This window comes from Xiphophorus maculatus, chromosome 16 (assembly GCF_002775205.1).
Source record: "Xiphophorus maculatus strain JP 163 A chromosome 16, X_maculatus-5.0-male, whole genome shotgun sequence".
NCBI classification, from domain to species: domain Eukaryota; kingdom Metazoa; phylum Chordata; class Actinopteri; order Cyprinodontiformes; family Poeciliidae; genus Xiphophorus; species Xiphophorus maculatus.
The window spans coordinates 930,082-945,587 of record NC_036458.1 but is presented as its reverse complement, the minus strand read 5'-3'; the positions used below and the strand labels follow the sequence as shown (position 1 = coordinate 945,587).

General features: G+C 42.6%; 1 protein-coding gene across 1 annotated transcript; it reads left to right on the top strand.

Annotated features, from left to right (window-relative positions):
• Positions 1-298: 298 nt before the first annotated feature.
• Positions 299-15,506, top strand: eif3d (eukaryotic translation initiation factor 3 subunit D). Its single transcript, XM_023349503.1, has 16 exons — positions 299-393; positions 1,599-1,724; positions 1,878-1,923; positions 2,714-2,850; positions 2,927-3,012; positions 3,084-3,156; positions 3,604-3,725; positions 4,099-4,231; positions 4,306-4,453; positions 12,700-12,830; positions 12,908-12,993; positions 13,062-13,191; positions 13,817-13,959; positions 14,028-14,220; positions 14,306-14,399; positions 15,391-15,506. The coding sequence occupies exons 2-16, from the start codon at positions 1,602-1,604 to the stop codon at positions 15,402-15,404; spliced, it is 1,659 nt and encodes a 552-aa protein (XP_023205271.1). The 5' UTR covers positions 299-393; positions 1,599-1,601; the 3' UTR covers positions 15,405-15,506.

Genomic DNA, 15,506 nt, shown 5'->3' with positions numbered 1-15,506 from the left:
CTACGAAACACTTTTTCTGCTGCAACAAAGTGGAGCCAAATTAAAGTGGTTCATAAATATCTCGTTAGTGCCATCTAGTGGTCACGGACAAAAACTGCAAAGTGGAAAGGGACTACCGTAGTTTTGTTATTTTTTATAGCGAACAAGTACTTTAATCTGAATTATTCAGATTAGTTTATATTTAGCTTATCAAACCTACAATAAACTTTGCGAAAACTTAATAACAAGCGTTAAACCGCCATTTTTATATTTTACGCCAACTGCTCTTCAGTTTCGGCAGGAAGTGCCTTGTGCCTCGTCGTGTTTCATCACTTCCTTTCACGCCGGCGCTCCGTCGGTTTTTACATCGTTGTAAAGGCTTTTGGGTTGAATTTCTCACGGAAAGGTTTGCAGGTAAAGATGAGAGTTGAATGAAACACAGAAGGATGTGAAATCTGCTCCCGCTTCTGTTGATGTTTTGAGATGAAGTCGATCATCGCCGGAAGGTTTCCGTAGTTAGTTAGTTAGCTAGTTAGCTTAGCATCGTCAGCCGGAGCCACCTGGCAAGAAGAGCCGCCTTAGTTGAGGCCAAAATGTTAAAAATGCGAAATTTAAAACTATTTCCATCTGGAGAGACGGAAACTTTCATGTAAACTCATTTTCTTGTGTAATGAGAAACTACAGAACGTTCAGGTAAAGTTAGTGAACAGGTTCAGTCCAGGTTAAGAATTACTGTGAAAACCTGCTTAAATATTATTTAAACAGGATCGATAATAATTGCTGCTCAATATACAAATAAACCAAAATAGTTTTGGATCTGCCGTCATGTGTGCGTATTTTTCTGTGACATTGATGTTTGAATAACGTAAAAATCATTTTCGTTATTCAAACGTAAAATCTGATTCTGAAAAATTTCATATTGATATTACCATATTTAGATTTTTCTGGACTGTGAAAGTAATCAGCTGCATTGTAAGTTGATTAAAAGTGATATGTTTATTCCCGGTCTAAATGTTGAATGTTTTTTTTTTATCATACATGCTTGTCAATTACTCTGAGCTGATTTATTTATTCATAGAAATTTATAAAAGTTATGCTGATCTTATTTTTTTGCTATTAGATTGGAAATGTCTGCTTACATTGTTTAATTCTCTTCTGAATGTGCAGCTACAATTCTTTAAAAAGCATAACAATCACAAATGGAAATTAAAATGTTTTAAATAAATTTTACTGACACCTATCTTTATAATGTCTTTTTTGTTTAAATTAATATTTTCTCCTTATAACCACATAGTCACCAAGGAAACCAGTTTAGTAAAACTTTTCTGTTTTTCTGCAGGTTCACTGATGTAACTGTACAGAAATGATTCAGTGTGAAGAATAAATTAATTTAATCCATTAGTAGAAAATATTTCCAGCTTAAATCACAGCAGACTTCTTTCACTCCTTCACGGGTCGGTGATGATTAGCCCACTGCGCAATCCGATCAATGCTCTGTGTTTGAGTTCATTGCTGGAGAAATGAGTGCTGCTCCGATCTGAGACCCTGGCCATACGCAGATCAATCTGCTGATTATTAAAGTGCAAAACTGATAAACCATCTGTTTGTTTTGACGTCAGGTCATGGCGAAGTTTCACGCCCCTGTCATCCAGGACAACCCGTCCGGATGGGGCCCCTGCGCCGTCCCAGAGAAGTTCAAGGACATGCCGTACCAACCGTTCAGCAAAGGAGACCGACTGGGGAAGGTTTGTTCTGCCTGACGATCGGTGATCGGTTCGTCCTGCCTGACGATCGGTGATCGGTTCGTCCTGCCTGACGATCGGTGATCGGTTTGTTCTGTCTGAGCCGCTCTGATCTCCAGTCGGTTCCTCACTGTTTGTGTGTTCTGGTTCTGGCAGGTTGCTGACTGGACCGGAGCAACTTACCAAGACAAGAGATACACGAGTGAGTGAAACAGCGGCTTGAGATGAACATGTGATAAACATGTGATAAACAGTTTTATATGAAGAGCAACCTTTAGACAGAAAACCAGAATCAGGTCAGGCTTTTTAAAGATCGGCCAGAAAACTGCAATCGGTGCAGCTCTAGTTTATATTTTAGAAATGATTATTTTAAGGTTAAATATTAGTAATCTATTGATTATTTTGATTATTAACCAAGTAATCAATCGAAAACTTGTTCAGTTGTAGCTTCTTAAGCTAGAAGAAAGAGAAAATGCTGTTAATGAACAATTAATCCTTTTTTAAGTAATAAAACATTTTATTGCTTTAAATTAAAAACAATTCAGACATCACTTTCAGTCTGAAGTTTGAAGTATGAAATAAATTTTTTCTAAATCAGATATTTGTAATTAATTTTAGTTCGTGTTGATCAGCAGGTTCATGTCTAAAGTTAAGAGTTTTCCAAACGGAGCAAAGCGTTTCCCGTTAGCCGTTAGCTCCAAGCAGAGACAGGAAGTTTCCTGATGAGGCGTTTGAGGACCAGCTGAGCTGTGGGATCTTTCTGTTTAGTTCATTGATCCCTTCGTTCTGTCAGCCTCCTTCTGCAGCTGCTAGCAGCGCTTAGCATTTGCTAACAGCTAGCTGGCGGATGCACAAAACTCTAAAGGGTAAAACGCAGTTTAACGACGTCTGGAGGAACTTTAATAACCGAGGATCATTCTGTGGATCGTTTTGGTCCTACAGTCATGCGTTTCAGTTATCAGTCTGGTTTCTCTTATTATTATTATTTTCAGATAAATATTCGTCTCAGTTTGGCGGCGGCAGTCAGTACGCTTACTTCCACGAGGAAGACGAGACAAGCTTCCAGCTGGTGGACACGGCCAAGACGCAGAAGACGGCGTACCAGAGGAACCGCATGCGCTTTGCTCAGGTAACGCAGAACCTCAGCAGAACCAGCAGGACCAGCAGAACTAGTCGGATTAAAGGTTTTGTAACTATTTCCACAGAGGAACCTGCGCAGAGACAAAGACCGCAGGAATCTGACCCAGTTCAACATGCAGACGCTCCCGAAGAGCGCCAAGCAGAAGGAGAGGTGAGACCTGCCTGATGGCGCCGGGCGGACAGTCGGTGGGGACTAGCGGGTTAACGCCGGTTTGTGTTCAGGGATCGGATGCGTCTGCAGAAGAAGTTCCAGAAGCAGTTTGGAGTCCGACAGAAGTGGGACCAGAAGTCTCAGGTAGTTTTACTGACGCTGAAGAAAAGTAGTGGATAAAATGAATGTGAGCTAACTGCTGAAAATCTGATCAAAGTTCATCAGGAAAATCATTATTCCTTCATATCAGCAACAGAAAGCTGATTAAACATCACTATTATCATCACAGCTTTCATCTTAAAGCTTTCATATACTCATGCATTCATGATGAATCGATTATTGAAATAATCAAAATCTTTTTTCTAACATTTAGTAATATTTTTAGCAGCTTATTTAGTTTTAAAAGTCGCTGAAATGTAACTAAAGAAAAATCTTAAAACAATAAAATCTGAAATGACTCAGAAGAAATAAATGAAGTTACACAGAACAAATAAGACACACGTAAAAGAAATAGTTTAAATGTTTTAGGACTGAAATGATTAATTGGGATCAATCGATTATTGAATAATTCTGGGTGTGTTTGTGCTGCAGGCCCAGCTGAAGCCCAGAGACTCGTCAGTGGAGGTCCGGAGTGACTGGGAGGTGAAGGAGGAGATGGACTTCCCCCGACTGATGAAGATGAGATACATGGAGGTGTCCGACCCGGTCGACATGTAGGTGGCGCCGATCCGCTCATCGTCGCTAAATCAAACAAAATTAATCCGACTACGTTTATGCAACAAAAATGGTTTGAGCCGCTGTCATTTTAAGGATATTAATGTTTCCAGAGGTCATGAAAGGTCAACCAGCCCCCCCCAGTTTACTCAAACCTAATAATGAAAACGTTTGCTGCTTTTGCTTCGAAGATATTGATGATGACCTCTGATGACCTCTGAAAGCATTAATGTACGTTTGACACCAATTTTGTTACATGTGAAGCAGAGGTGGGGGTGACCCCCTGTGGTTTGTGTGTTTGGGGGCGGAGCCTGAGGGTGACCCCCTGTGGTTTGGGGGCAGAGCCTTGAAGCGGCGCTGTGTTTCCTGCAGAGAGTGCTGCGGCGCGCTGGAATACTACGACAAGGCCTTCGACCGCATCACCACCCGCAACGAGAAGCAGCTGAAGAGCATCAAGAGGATCTTCCACACCGTCACCACCACCGACGACCCGGTCATCAGAAAGGTAAGCCCCGCCCCTCACGGCTGCGCCGCTCCGCAGAGGTCAACGGGTCAACCCTGTCCGTCTCTCGTCTCCAGCTGGCCAAGACGCAGGGCAATGTGTTCGCCACCGACGCCATCCTGGCCACACTGATGTGCTGCACACGCTCAGTCAACTCCTGGGACATCATCGTCCAGAGAGTCGGCAACAAGCTATTCTTCGACAAGAGGGACAACTCCGACTTCGGTCAGACTTCCAGTTTAAATGTTGTTGTTGCGCAACACCCCCCCCCTCCTTTCTGTCTCTACTGTCTCACTCTCTGCTTCCTCTTCTGAGAGGGGAGATGTGCTACCAGCTCTCCATCTAACGGGTTAATTGAGTTTCCTAAATCTGCCGGGATTTACCCTGTCCAGAACTGAAGTAAACTCTGTTTAAGCTGGTTTCGAGAAACGATTCACCTGATTTTTAACGGCCTACATCCAGGTGTCTCACCCTTCTTCCCTCTGTGAATTAGCCAGACTGAGCAGCCTACAGCCAACTAGTTTCACAGAGCACACCTGTTAACGGTCGCTCGTTCTCTATTTTACAACTTGCATTTGTTATTGAACCAGGTAGGTTTTAGTGACTCGGGCGAGTCCCAAGGATGTTGTTTTAAATTTGGGCTACCAGCAACCTATAAAACATTTTCCACCTCTTCCTCTCCAGAATCAAACATCACAGCTATTTTACAACCATCAAAGAACTTTAAGGTGACTCATTAACTGAATGTCCACAACATCTTTTAGATTTTCTTTATGCTAAATATTTTATTAGTAAGGCATTTTTGCAAGGGTCAGTACAGCTTAATTCAGTAGCAGAAATAATCAAATAAGTAAAATCAATCATCTAGTCTATCTTTCCCTACTGCTGACACTGAAAACTAAAAAAGGAACCTTTGAGAGAGACGGACGGAGCCTGGCGCCTCGAACCCCAGACCTGGCACGACGACGAAGAAGGTGCTGCAGCAGGAGGAAGACGCCGATCGATGAAGGCCAGGATCTCCGCAGGTCTGATGATGAAGAAGGTGTTGCAGCAGGAGGAAGACGCCGATCGATGAAGGCCAGGATCTCCGCAGGTCTGATGATGAAGAAGGTGTTGCAGCAGGAGGAAGATGTTGATCAGCGAAGGCAGGAATCTCTGTAGGTCTGATGAGCCTCCTCTCCGCATGGATGGTGAGGTCACACAGGACTTGGTGCTGGCAGGAAGGAAGGCACCAGTTCTTCTTCTTTGTCTTTGCCTTTGTCTTCATCTTTGTCTTTGGGGTCTGAACCCAGCCGATGAGAGAAGTGCGATTCGAAGCCACAGGTTGTGGGCCAGACGGGTTGGTCCCCATGCATGAGCAGGACAGTCTTCGGCTCCGTGGCCCCGGCTCTTCTTCAGCTGCAGAGTTCTTTGTCCATCTCTTGGCTCGAAGCTGCCCGGAGGATCCAACGAACGGTTCCTCTTTTGCACTCACCTTTTATAGGGTTTCTGACTGCTCAGACAGATGATCTCATATCCATCACTGTCTTACAGACATTTCCTGATGTCTGTGCTAATGTCTCAGGGTTGCTCAACCTCCTATGTCCATTGCCTGCACAACCTTTCACATACTCTCTAAATAAGGCGTTGATCATCTCTGCTCTCCTGTTAGTTCCTTGCCTTTCACCTTTCACCTACTCTCTACCTCCAACATATCAGTGATGTTTAATTGCAGTTACACCTTTTTACACCATTTCAAGTTCAATGTCAAAATCACATTTATATCACATTTATTTTCTTTAGCTTCTCTGATTTAGCATTCATTTATAATTTTATAACCATAACTTATATCACATTTATTTTCTTCAGCTTCTCTGATTTATCATTCATTTATGATTTTATAACCATAACTTATTAATTATACTTATTATAATCCTAATGTGAGTTATTACAGATGTTTTTCTGAAAAGAAACCAAGAATAATACATGATTCTAATTATTTGATGCCAAAGTTACAGTTACTTGTTTTTCTTGTAACTGTTCCCACAAATGTTCGTGTAAATATTATTACAAGTAAACCAATATTAATATAAGTATTTTACTTTGAATCTTATCAAATTACCAAAATGTTTAGATTTCATTCTTTAAACTTTCATGATTTAAAATAAGGAATAGTCTCAGCTATTTTTTATAAATCTGCAGGCTGGAACTTACTTCCTCTTTTTCCAGGAAACCTGCTTTTCCTGTTTAATGACTCTTTCTGACTGACTATGATTTCTTATGATTAGATAGAAAAAAGTAGAATTAAAGCAAAGTTTGCATGAGACAAAAACAACACACACAACCAGATTTATTTTATTGACACCTAAGTCTACTGCTGGGCCTTGATGTCACTTGAGTGATTCATTTTAAAGATAACTTTATTTATTATTACTGTTAAACTAAAATCTCCAGCATGGGGAAGTGGGATGAGCTCGGATTTTCTTGACACCCCCTCCACGAGGTCAGACCTTTCACATGCTGGGAGTCCATCACCCTCCTGCAGTTCGCCGTCCTCATCCCCTGGAAAGAGAAGATGTTCGTCTGGGATGTGAAGATGCAGATTCTTCATCCTCAGTTGTCACAGAGGGCTCAGTGTAGTCATCAAAACTCCACTTCTCTTGACACCCCCTCCTTGGAGTTTTGATTTCCCCCATGAGGTGATGAATGTCGAAGAAAACTTGGATCGCTCTGATTCTTCTACAGGAACCTTCGCTGGATGAACTGTCGGTTCTTCAGGATGTGGGATGGTTCTTTAGGGAAGGGAAGATGGGCTGAGACAGAAGGCCTCAAACAAAAAAAAAAAAATTCTGGCTGTTCAGCAGAGCAAAGCAAAAAGCATAAGCATCATGACGCTTTATCCGTAATCATGATCCTTTTCCATAGCTGGGGTCGTTAAGGGGTACTGGAGTTGTCAGAGGCATCAGGAATTGTCCAATTAAAAAACTGCAGTCTTTGGACCCCTTCATCAAAACTTACAGCCAGGTTGAAGTGTGATGAAGGTGGAAAAATAAAACAAAAACAAAACAGTTCCCTCTGTGGATGCAATCCATCGTGTGGGACACAATTAAGTCCTCCGGTTGCTTGTAGGCTTATAAAATAAGCTTCTGATGCCTTGCATTGAGGGGTGAATTCAGCTTGCGTTTGGTTTGATAACACACATACACTGTAAAACCTCTGAGCCGTCTTCAATTGTTTCTACTATCTTCTATTTGTTAAGTCAAACAGATTCAGCAAGTTTTAGATTTTAAATCTAAATGTGAGTCCATTAAAGATCAATTTAATTGTAAGTTGTTTTAAGTATTTATTCATTCTGCAATCCTCTAAGAGTCGAATAAACTAGAGTTCCTAGGTCATCAAAAAAAAAAAAAACCTGTTCATACCAGATGTTTCTGAGCAGAATTCATTGTGATGTAAAAAATTTTTTTTATCAGATCAGAAATTTTATTAAGGCAATTTGAAACAAAAATCTAAATAATTCTAAAGTAAAATAGGCATTTACTTTATCTCAATATTGTGAATGAAACTAACAGAGAAATGTCTGCTCTTTTACTAGGTGACAATAGTTTTCCCTCCTATTGTGAAATAACTATTTTGTTTAAATTTAAGGCATTAAGTAAAACGCAGAATTCAAGACAAAAAAAATTCTAGATAACTTGTCTCGTGTTGTTAAATCAACTTCATAAACTAACTTCTGAGATAAAACCAAAACAATTTTGTGGACTTGAACTACATTTTCAAGGCAGCAGGTGGACTCTCATTTTTAAATTAAACCACCTTCAAATGTTTCACAGTGTACAAATGGCATCTCCTTTTCTTTAAAAAACAGATTTCCATCCATACCTTCCAGGTGTTGGGTCTGACTTCCTTGCCTTGTTACAGAATTGATCTTGGTGATTTTCTATGACGCCGCTTCTTCCTCACGACTTCAGCCCCTTTTCCAGTTTAATCCATCAGGTTGTGACAGGAGTTCTTCTTTAGCATAGTCCAATTTCTTCACGGCCCTCCCAGTCCAAAGCCTTGAAGTTGTTCTTTGAACGGCAACCTTCCTGTAATAGTGGCCAGTCTACTGTAGGATGGCATGGTGCTTGATTCTCTGGCCATCTTCTCGTAATGTTCTGGTTCGCTGTAGCTAAGAACTGGCTTGAGCACTGCTTCCTCATGGACCCCTTTCTTCATCAGTAGTACTGTGTTGAAGTTCAGTACTTGCTTTACAAAAACTCGGGCGTTGAATCTCAGCTTGATCACCGTAGTTGCAGGCCGATCTTGAGCTTTAATCCAAACTCTCTGCCCTGTTTTCAGTGACACTTTGAGCTGCAACTTCCCTTTTTCTTCTCTGAGCAAAAAGGAGAAGTGTCTTCGCCTCCCTGCTTTCTGTGACGTGAACGGAGTTCCTCTGCAGGGGAAGACCTGCTCTTCTAGCAGTTGTCACTGTGTCCATCAGCACCAAGAGGTACTTCTCACCTCTCTTTCTTGTTGTCCCCATTGGCTCTGCTACGTCCATGCAGACTGAACCCCATGGGACTGTGCTCTTGATGAACAAACCTTCCATCCGCTGCCCTGGGTGCCCTGGGTAGCTGTGCAGAAAGCTGATGCAGTTCTGTTGAGGTCTCCTCATTTTCCAAAGGATCTGGACGGCCGGCTTCCTCCGGTTTCTTCCCCAGATTTTCCTCCTCGAAGTGATCATCCATCACTCCGTCTCTCTGTCGGTTCGAGTTGTCTATCCCCCAAAGCCTCTCTTTAGCCTTCGAGCAGGGATGGGTCTAGACTATGTTGGCTACTAGCTTCACTGTCTGGATCCGGTCATTTATCCTCAGTAGAAGCTTTCCCTCACCTGTACGCTATACAGTTACTGCGAGGGTTGTGACTGATGGCCTTATCAGTCACCACTAACTCTTTTCCCTAAGAGTTAGTAACCCAAGTGAGCTATTCAGAGTCTCACATCTGTTTTTACTGACTTGGCATAGGGCCCTCCTACTCTGTTAGTCTGGGCCCCACGTTGGGCGCCACTTGTTGTTGCGCAACACCCCCCCCCTCCTTTCTGTCTCTACTGTCTCACTCTCTGCTTCCTCTTCTGAGAGGGGAGATGTGCTACCAGCTCTCCATCTAACGGGTTAATTGAGTTTCCTAAATCTGCCGGGATTTACCCTGTCCAGAACTGAAGTAAACTCTGTTTAAGCTGGTTTCGAGAAACGATTCACCTGATTTTTAACGGCCTACATCCAGGTGTCTCACCCTTCTTCCCTCTGTGAATTAGCCAGACTGAGCAGCCTACAGCCAACTAGTTTCACAGAGCACACCTGTTAACGGTCGCTCGTTCTCTATTTTACAACTTGCATTTGTTATTGAACCAGGTAGGTTTTAGTGACTCGGGCGAGTCCCAAGGATGTTGTTTTAAATTTGGGCTACCAGCAACCTATAAAACATTTTCCACCTCTTCCTCTCCAGAATCAAACATCACAGCTATTTTACAACCATCAAAGAACTTTAAGGTGACTCATTAACTGAATGTCCACAACATCTTTTAGATTTTCTTTATGCTAAATATTTTATTAGTAAGGCATTTTTGCAAGGGTCAGTACAGCTTAATTCAGTAGCAGAAATAATCAAATAAGTAAAATCAATCATCTAGTCTATCTTTCCCTACTGCTGACACTGAGAACTAAAAAAGGAACCTTTGAGAGAGACGGACGGAGCCTGGCGCCTCGAACCCCAGACCTGGCACGACGACGAAGAAGGTGCTGCAGCAGGAGGAAGACGCCGATCGATGAAGGCCAGGATCTCCGCAGGTCTGATGATGAAGAAGGTGTTGCAGCAGGAGGAAGACGCTGATCGATGAAGGCCAGGATCTCCGCAGGTCTGATGATGAAGAAGGTGTTGCAGCAGGAGGAAGACGCCGATCGATGAAGGCCAGGATCTCCGCAGGTCTGATGATGAAGAAGGTGTTGCAGCAGGAGGAAGACGCCGATCGATGAAGGCCAGGATCTCCGCAGGTCTGATGATGAAGAAGGTGTTGCAGCAGGAGGAAGATGTTGATCAGCGAAGGCAGGAATCTCTGTAGGTCTGATGAGCCTCCTCTCCGCATGGATGGTGAGGTCACACAGGACTTGGTGCTGGCAGGAAGGAAGGCACCAGTTCTTCTTCTTTGTCTTTGCCTTTGTCTTCATCTTTGTCTTTGGGGTCTGAACCCAGCCGATGAGAGAAGTGCGATTCGAAGCCACAGGTTGTGGGCCAGACGGGTTGGTCCCCATGCATGAGCAGGACAGTCTTCGGCTCCGTGGCCCCGGCTCTTCTTCAGCTGCAGAGTTCTTTGTCCATCTCTTGGCTCGAAGCTGCCCGGAGGATCCAACGAACGGTTCCTCTTTTGCACTCACCTTTTATAGGGTTTCTGACTGCTCAGACAGATGATCTCATATCCATCACTGTCTTACAGACATTTCCTGATGTCTGTGCTAATGTCTCAGGGTTGCTCAACCTCCTATGTCCATTGCCTGCACAACCTTTCACATACTCTCTAAATAAGGCGTTGATCATCTCTGCTCTCCTGTTAGTTCCTTGCCTTTCACCTTTCACCTACTCTCTACCTCCAACATATCAGTGATGTTTAATTGCAGTTACACATTTTTACACCATTTCAAGTTCAATGTCAAAATCACATTTATATCACATTTATTTTCTTTAGCTTCTCTGATTTAGCATTCATTTATAATTTTATAACCATAACTTATATCACATTTATTTTCTTCAGCTTCTCTGATTTATCATTCATTTATGATTTTATAACCATAACTTATTAATTATACTTATTATAATCTTAATGTGAGTTATTACAGATGTTTTTCTGAAAAGAAACCAAGAATAATACATGATTCTAATTATTTGATGCCAAAGTTACAGTTACTTGTTTTTCTTGTAACTGTTCCCACAAATGTTCGTGTAAATATTATTACAAGTAAACCAATATTAATATAAGTATTTTACTTTGAATCTTATCAAATTACCAAAATGTTTAGATTTCATTCTTTAAACTTTCATGATTTAAAATAAGGAATAGTCTCAGCTATTTTTTATAAATCTGCAGGCTGGAACTTACTTCCTCTTTTTCCAGGAAACCTGCGTTTCCTGTTTAATGACTCTCTCTGTCTGACTATGATTTCTTATGATTAGATAGAAAAAAGTAGAATTAAAGCAAAGTTTGCATGAGACAAAAACAACACACACAACCAGATTTATTTTATTGACACCTAAGTCTACTGCTGGGCCTTGATGTCACTTGAGTGATTCATTTTAAAGATAACTTTATTTATTATTACTGTTAAACTAAATTTATTGACACTTAAGTCTACTGTTGGGCCTTGATGTCACTTGAGTGATTCATTTTAAAGATAACTTTATTTATTATTACTGTTAAACTAAAATCTCCAGCATGGGGAAGTGGGATGAGCTCGGATTTTCTTGACAATGTTCAGCTGAATGTCTGCTTTTCCAATTCAGAGCTTCTTTCTTTCTGGAGCTGAACGCTGTTAGTGCAACTTTAAACCGGAGCTAGCCCCGCCCCAAACTCTTAGCCCCTCCCAAAAACGCTTAGCCCCGCCCCCAGGTAAATTTAGAGCAATTCAGCAGGTGATTCTCTGCAGTGATGTTTCAGTTTAAGTAATATTATTTTTTGAATGATCATTTTGTTTTTAGATTCACATTATTTCAGGAACCAAAATGGATTTATTTTTTGAATCAACGTTTAACCTCCTTACTAGTAAATATCTTAGAGAAGTCGATTCAGTTAGTTGTGAAAACAGTGTATAAGTTGATGCTCTTATTTTGAAATGCAAGCTGAAGTTCTGTGAGAAGTTATGAAGACTTTGCTAAAGTTGGTCCAGCTGATAAAATCTATCTGCTGTTATTATATCTAACTGCTTAATAAGTTACAACAGAAAGCTAAATAAATAAATGAAAGTCTGATGCTAACAATAATTAAGCTAGCCATATTTTTAAAGAAAAAAACTCCAAAGACGGTCATTAATTTTGTCCAATCAGGTGTGGTTCTTGAGACGCCTTTTTGTTTTTTGGAAACGCCTACTTGGTCTGCAGACACCAAAAATCCCACCAAATGTGGGCGGAGCCAAGATATGGGGCGTGGCCAAGCATGTAGCTGAGTGTAGGGAGTCATTAGGGTCGGGTTGAGGGAAGTTCTGGTACCAACTTAGCAACTTTTAAAACTCTTAGTGACTTTTTTACAAAAGCAACAACTCTGGTTACTTGTGTTTCTTTGGAGTTTTTGAAGCAGCTGTTAGCGCCGCGGCTTCAGGACCAGATACTGAGTTTGAATCTGTGGGATTCCAAGTTCCCTCCTACAGTCATGAAAACCATTTGAAACTAAACGACCCTGTTGGACCTGTCCAGGTTACCGTTCAGGTGGAAGTCCCGTTCAGGTGTTTGTTCGTCCTTTTCTCCAGATCTGCTGACTGTGAGCGAAACGGCCAACGAGCCTCCGCAGGACGAAGGGAACTCCTTCAACTCCCCCCGTAACCTGGCCATGGAGGCCACCTACATCAACCACAACTTCAGCCAGCAGTGTTTACGCATGGTAAGCCCCGCCCCCCGGCCCCACCTGGCCCACGGCTTCACGCTGACGACCAATCACGTTTCATCCTTTGCGTTCAGGGCGGAGAGAGACACAAGTTCCCCAACTCCAACCCGTTTGTGGAGGAGGACATGGACAAGAGCGAGGTGGCGTCTGTGGCGTACAGGTAGCGACCGAAGCGGTTCTGATCCACTGTGTGGTACCGAAGCGGTTCTGATCCACTATATGATCCAGGTACCGCCACTGGAAGCTGGGGGAAGACATCGACCTGATCGTGCGCTGTGAGCACGACGGCGTGATGACCGGCGCCAGTGGAGAAGTGTCGTTCATCAACGTGAAGACGCTGAACGAGTGGGACTCCAGGGTAAGAGGCCGCGCCGCGCCGCGCCGCCAGGCTGCTGGACACTTCCTGTCAGAAACATTCACACAAAGTTTCCTGTTCATAAAACTCCAGTTGGTCGCAGATATTAATGCAAAATCATCAGCTCTCCACATTATTTCATGCTAGTGGATAATTGTGAGTTTATTGCAAATTTTTATCAAAAATACTCAAAACTTTTGGTTTAAGTGATTCTTATTCTCGCCTACAGGTGGCAGTGTCTCTAACTACCACTGAGGGGTTAACAGAATATTTTCTGTCTGATTGGATTTTTTAAATGACTGAAAAATCTGAAGGCCGTCTGTCATTATGGCTTGCAGCAGTTCACACCCTGACCACCAGGTGGAGACGTTTTCAATTGTATGCAAAGAGTAACTAAATGAGTGAGAACAATGTTATGACCAGGCAGCATGCTGGGGGGTTTCCTCCTGTTCCCCGATTTCTAAACTTTGGTTAAAATGTTGTTTGTACTTCCAGCACAAAATGAGAAAAAAAGGTGAAATCCTGAAGGTCCAGCCTTTTCTTCCATATTTAAACAACCACAGAGTTTTTATTTTTCTCCCTGATGGAGTTGAGTTGGAGCTGAACTGGACCTGTGGTTTGTTCCCAGTACTGTAACGGGGTGGACTGGCGTCAGAAGCTGGACTCCCAGAGAGGCGCCGTCCTGGCCACCGAGCTGAAGAACAACAGCTACAAGCTGGCCCGCTGGACCTGCTGCGCCATGCTGGCCGGCTCCGAGTACCTGAAGCTGGGGTGAGGATCGCTCCGCTTTAGCTCCCGGGTCAAAGGTCGGCGCGTAACCAGACCGTCCCGCCCCGCAGGTACGTCTCCCGCTACCACGTGAAGGACTCGTCCCGCCACGTCATCCTGGGAACCCAGCAGTTCAAACCCAACGAGTTTGCCAGCCAGATCAACCTGAGCATGGAGAACGCCTGGGGCATCCTGCGCTGCGTCATCGACATCTGCCGCAAGCTGGACGAGGGCAAGTACCTGATCCTGAAGGACCCCAACAAGGTGAGGACCCCCGGCCAATCGGCCGCTCCGGCCAATCAGCCGCTCCGGCCCATCGGCCCTGATCGCCTCTCTTTGTCTCCTACAGCAAGTGATCCGGGTCTACAGCCTGCCTGAGGGAACCTTCAGCTCCGACGAAGAGGAGGAGGAAGAGGAGGATGAAGAGGACGAGGAGGAGGAAGGTGAGCTCCTGGTTTTTTATTTCCTTCCTCTGTTGCTTCAGTTTGTTTACTGGGAGCAACAGAAGCTGCTTTACATTAATAATGTTCTGAAAAATGTGTTGATATTTTGCTTGTTGAAAAAACACAGTTATGAAATTCTGATTTTACTTTGAATAAAAAATTAATTAAAATCACATGTAAATAAGTTTGTTCACACGGTAACAAGGCGCTGCAACCACTTCCTGTCATTAGACCTTTCACAATAAATCCACTAATGTGTTCTTGCATTATTATGCCATTATTACCATTTTACTTGGAAATGGCTCCAAAACAACAACATTATCATTTCTGTGACAATTTATCGTTCAGACACGTGTTGCTATGACAACGACGCTGTTTTCTATTTGTTTCTGGACCGTTGGAACTTCTGAGACCGTCTTGACTCGGGTTCGGTCGTCTTGACTCGGGTTCGGTTGTCTTGACTCGGGTTCGGTCGTCTTGACTTGGGTTCCGTCGTCTTGACTTGGGTTCCGTGGTCTTGACTCGGTCTCAGTGGTCTTGACTCGGTCTCGGTCGTCTTGACTCGGGTTCGGTCGTCTTGACTCGGGTTCGGTCGTCTTGACTACAACACTGGAACCAGGAAAAGTCAGCTGCAGTTCCACTGTTCAACACAGAGGGGGCAGCACTGAGACGGTTTTTGGCCAGATTTTACAGAATTTTAAGCAAATTTTCATGAAAATATTAATTTTTTCACAGAAACCTAAAGATGAAAACCTGAAGGACAAATTTAGACGATTTATCTGCAAAACAAAATTGATTTAAGTTTTAGTTACTCTAGATTAAAATTTTAGACTTTTATGCTGATCAGATTCTAATCTTACTGTTTTGTTTACCTGCTGACTTTAATTCACTTTTTTGTTAATTAAGATGTTTATTTTCATATTTAAGTGTTTGTTTTGAGTAAATGTATACAAGTTTTAGTTATTAATATTTGTTTTTGTTCTCATTTCAGATGAAGAGAATTAATGAGGCGTTTGTTTCGTTGACCAGATCAGCCTCCATCTCTACAAAGAAACAATTTAATTCCCATTAAATTTCAATAAAGACAAGTTGGGCAAATTAATTTAA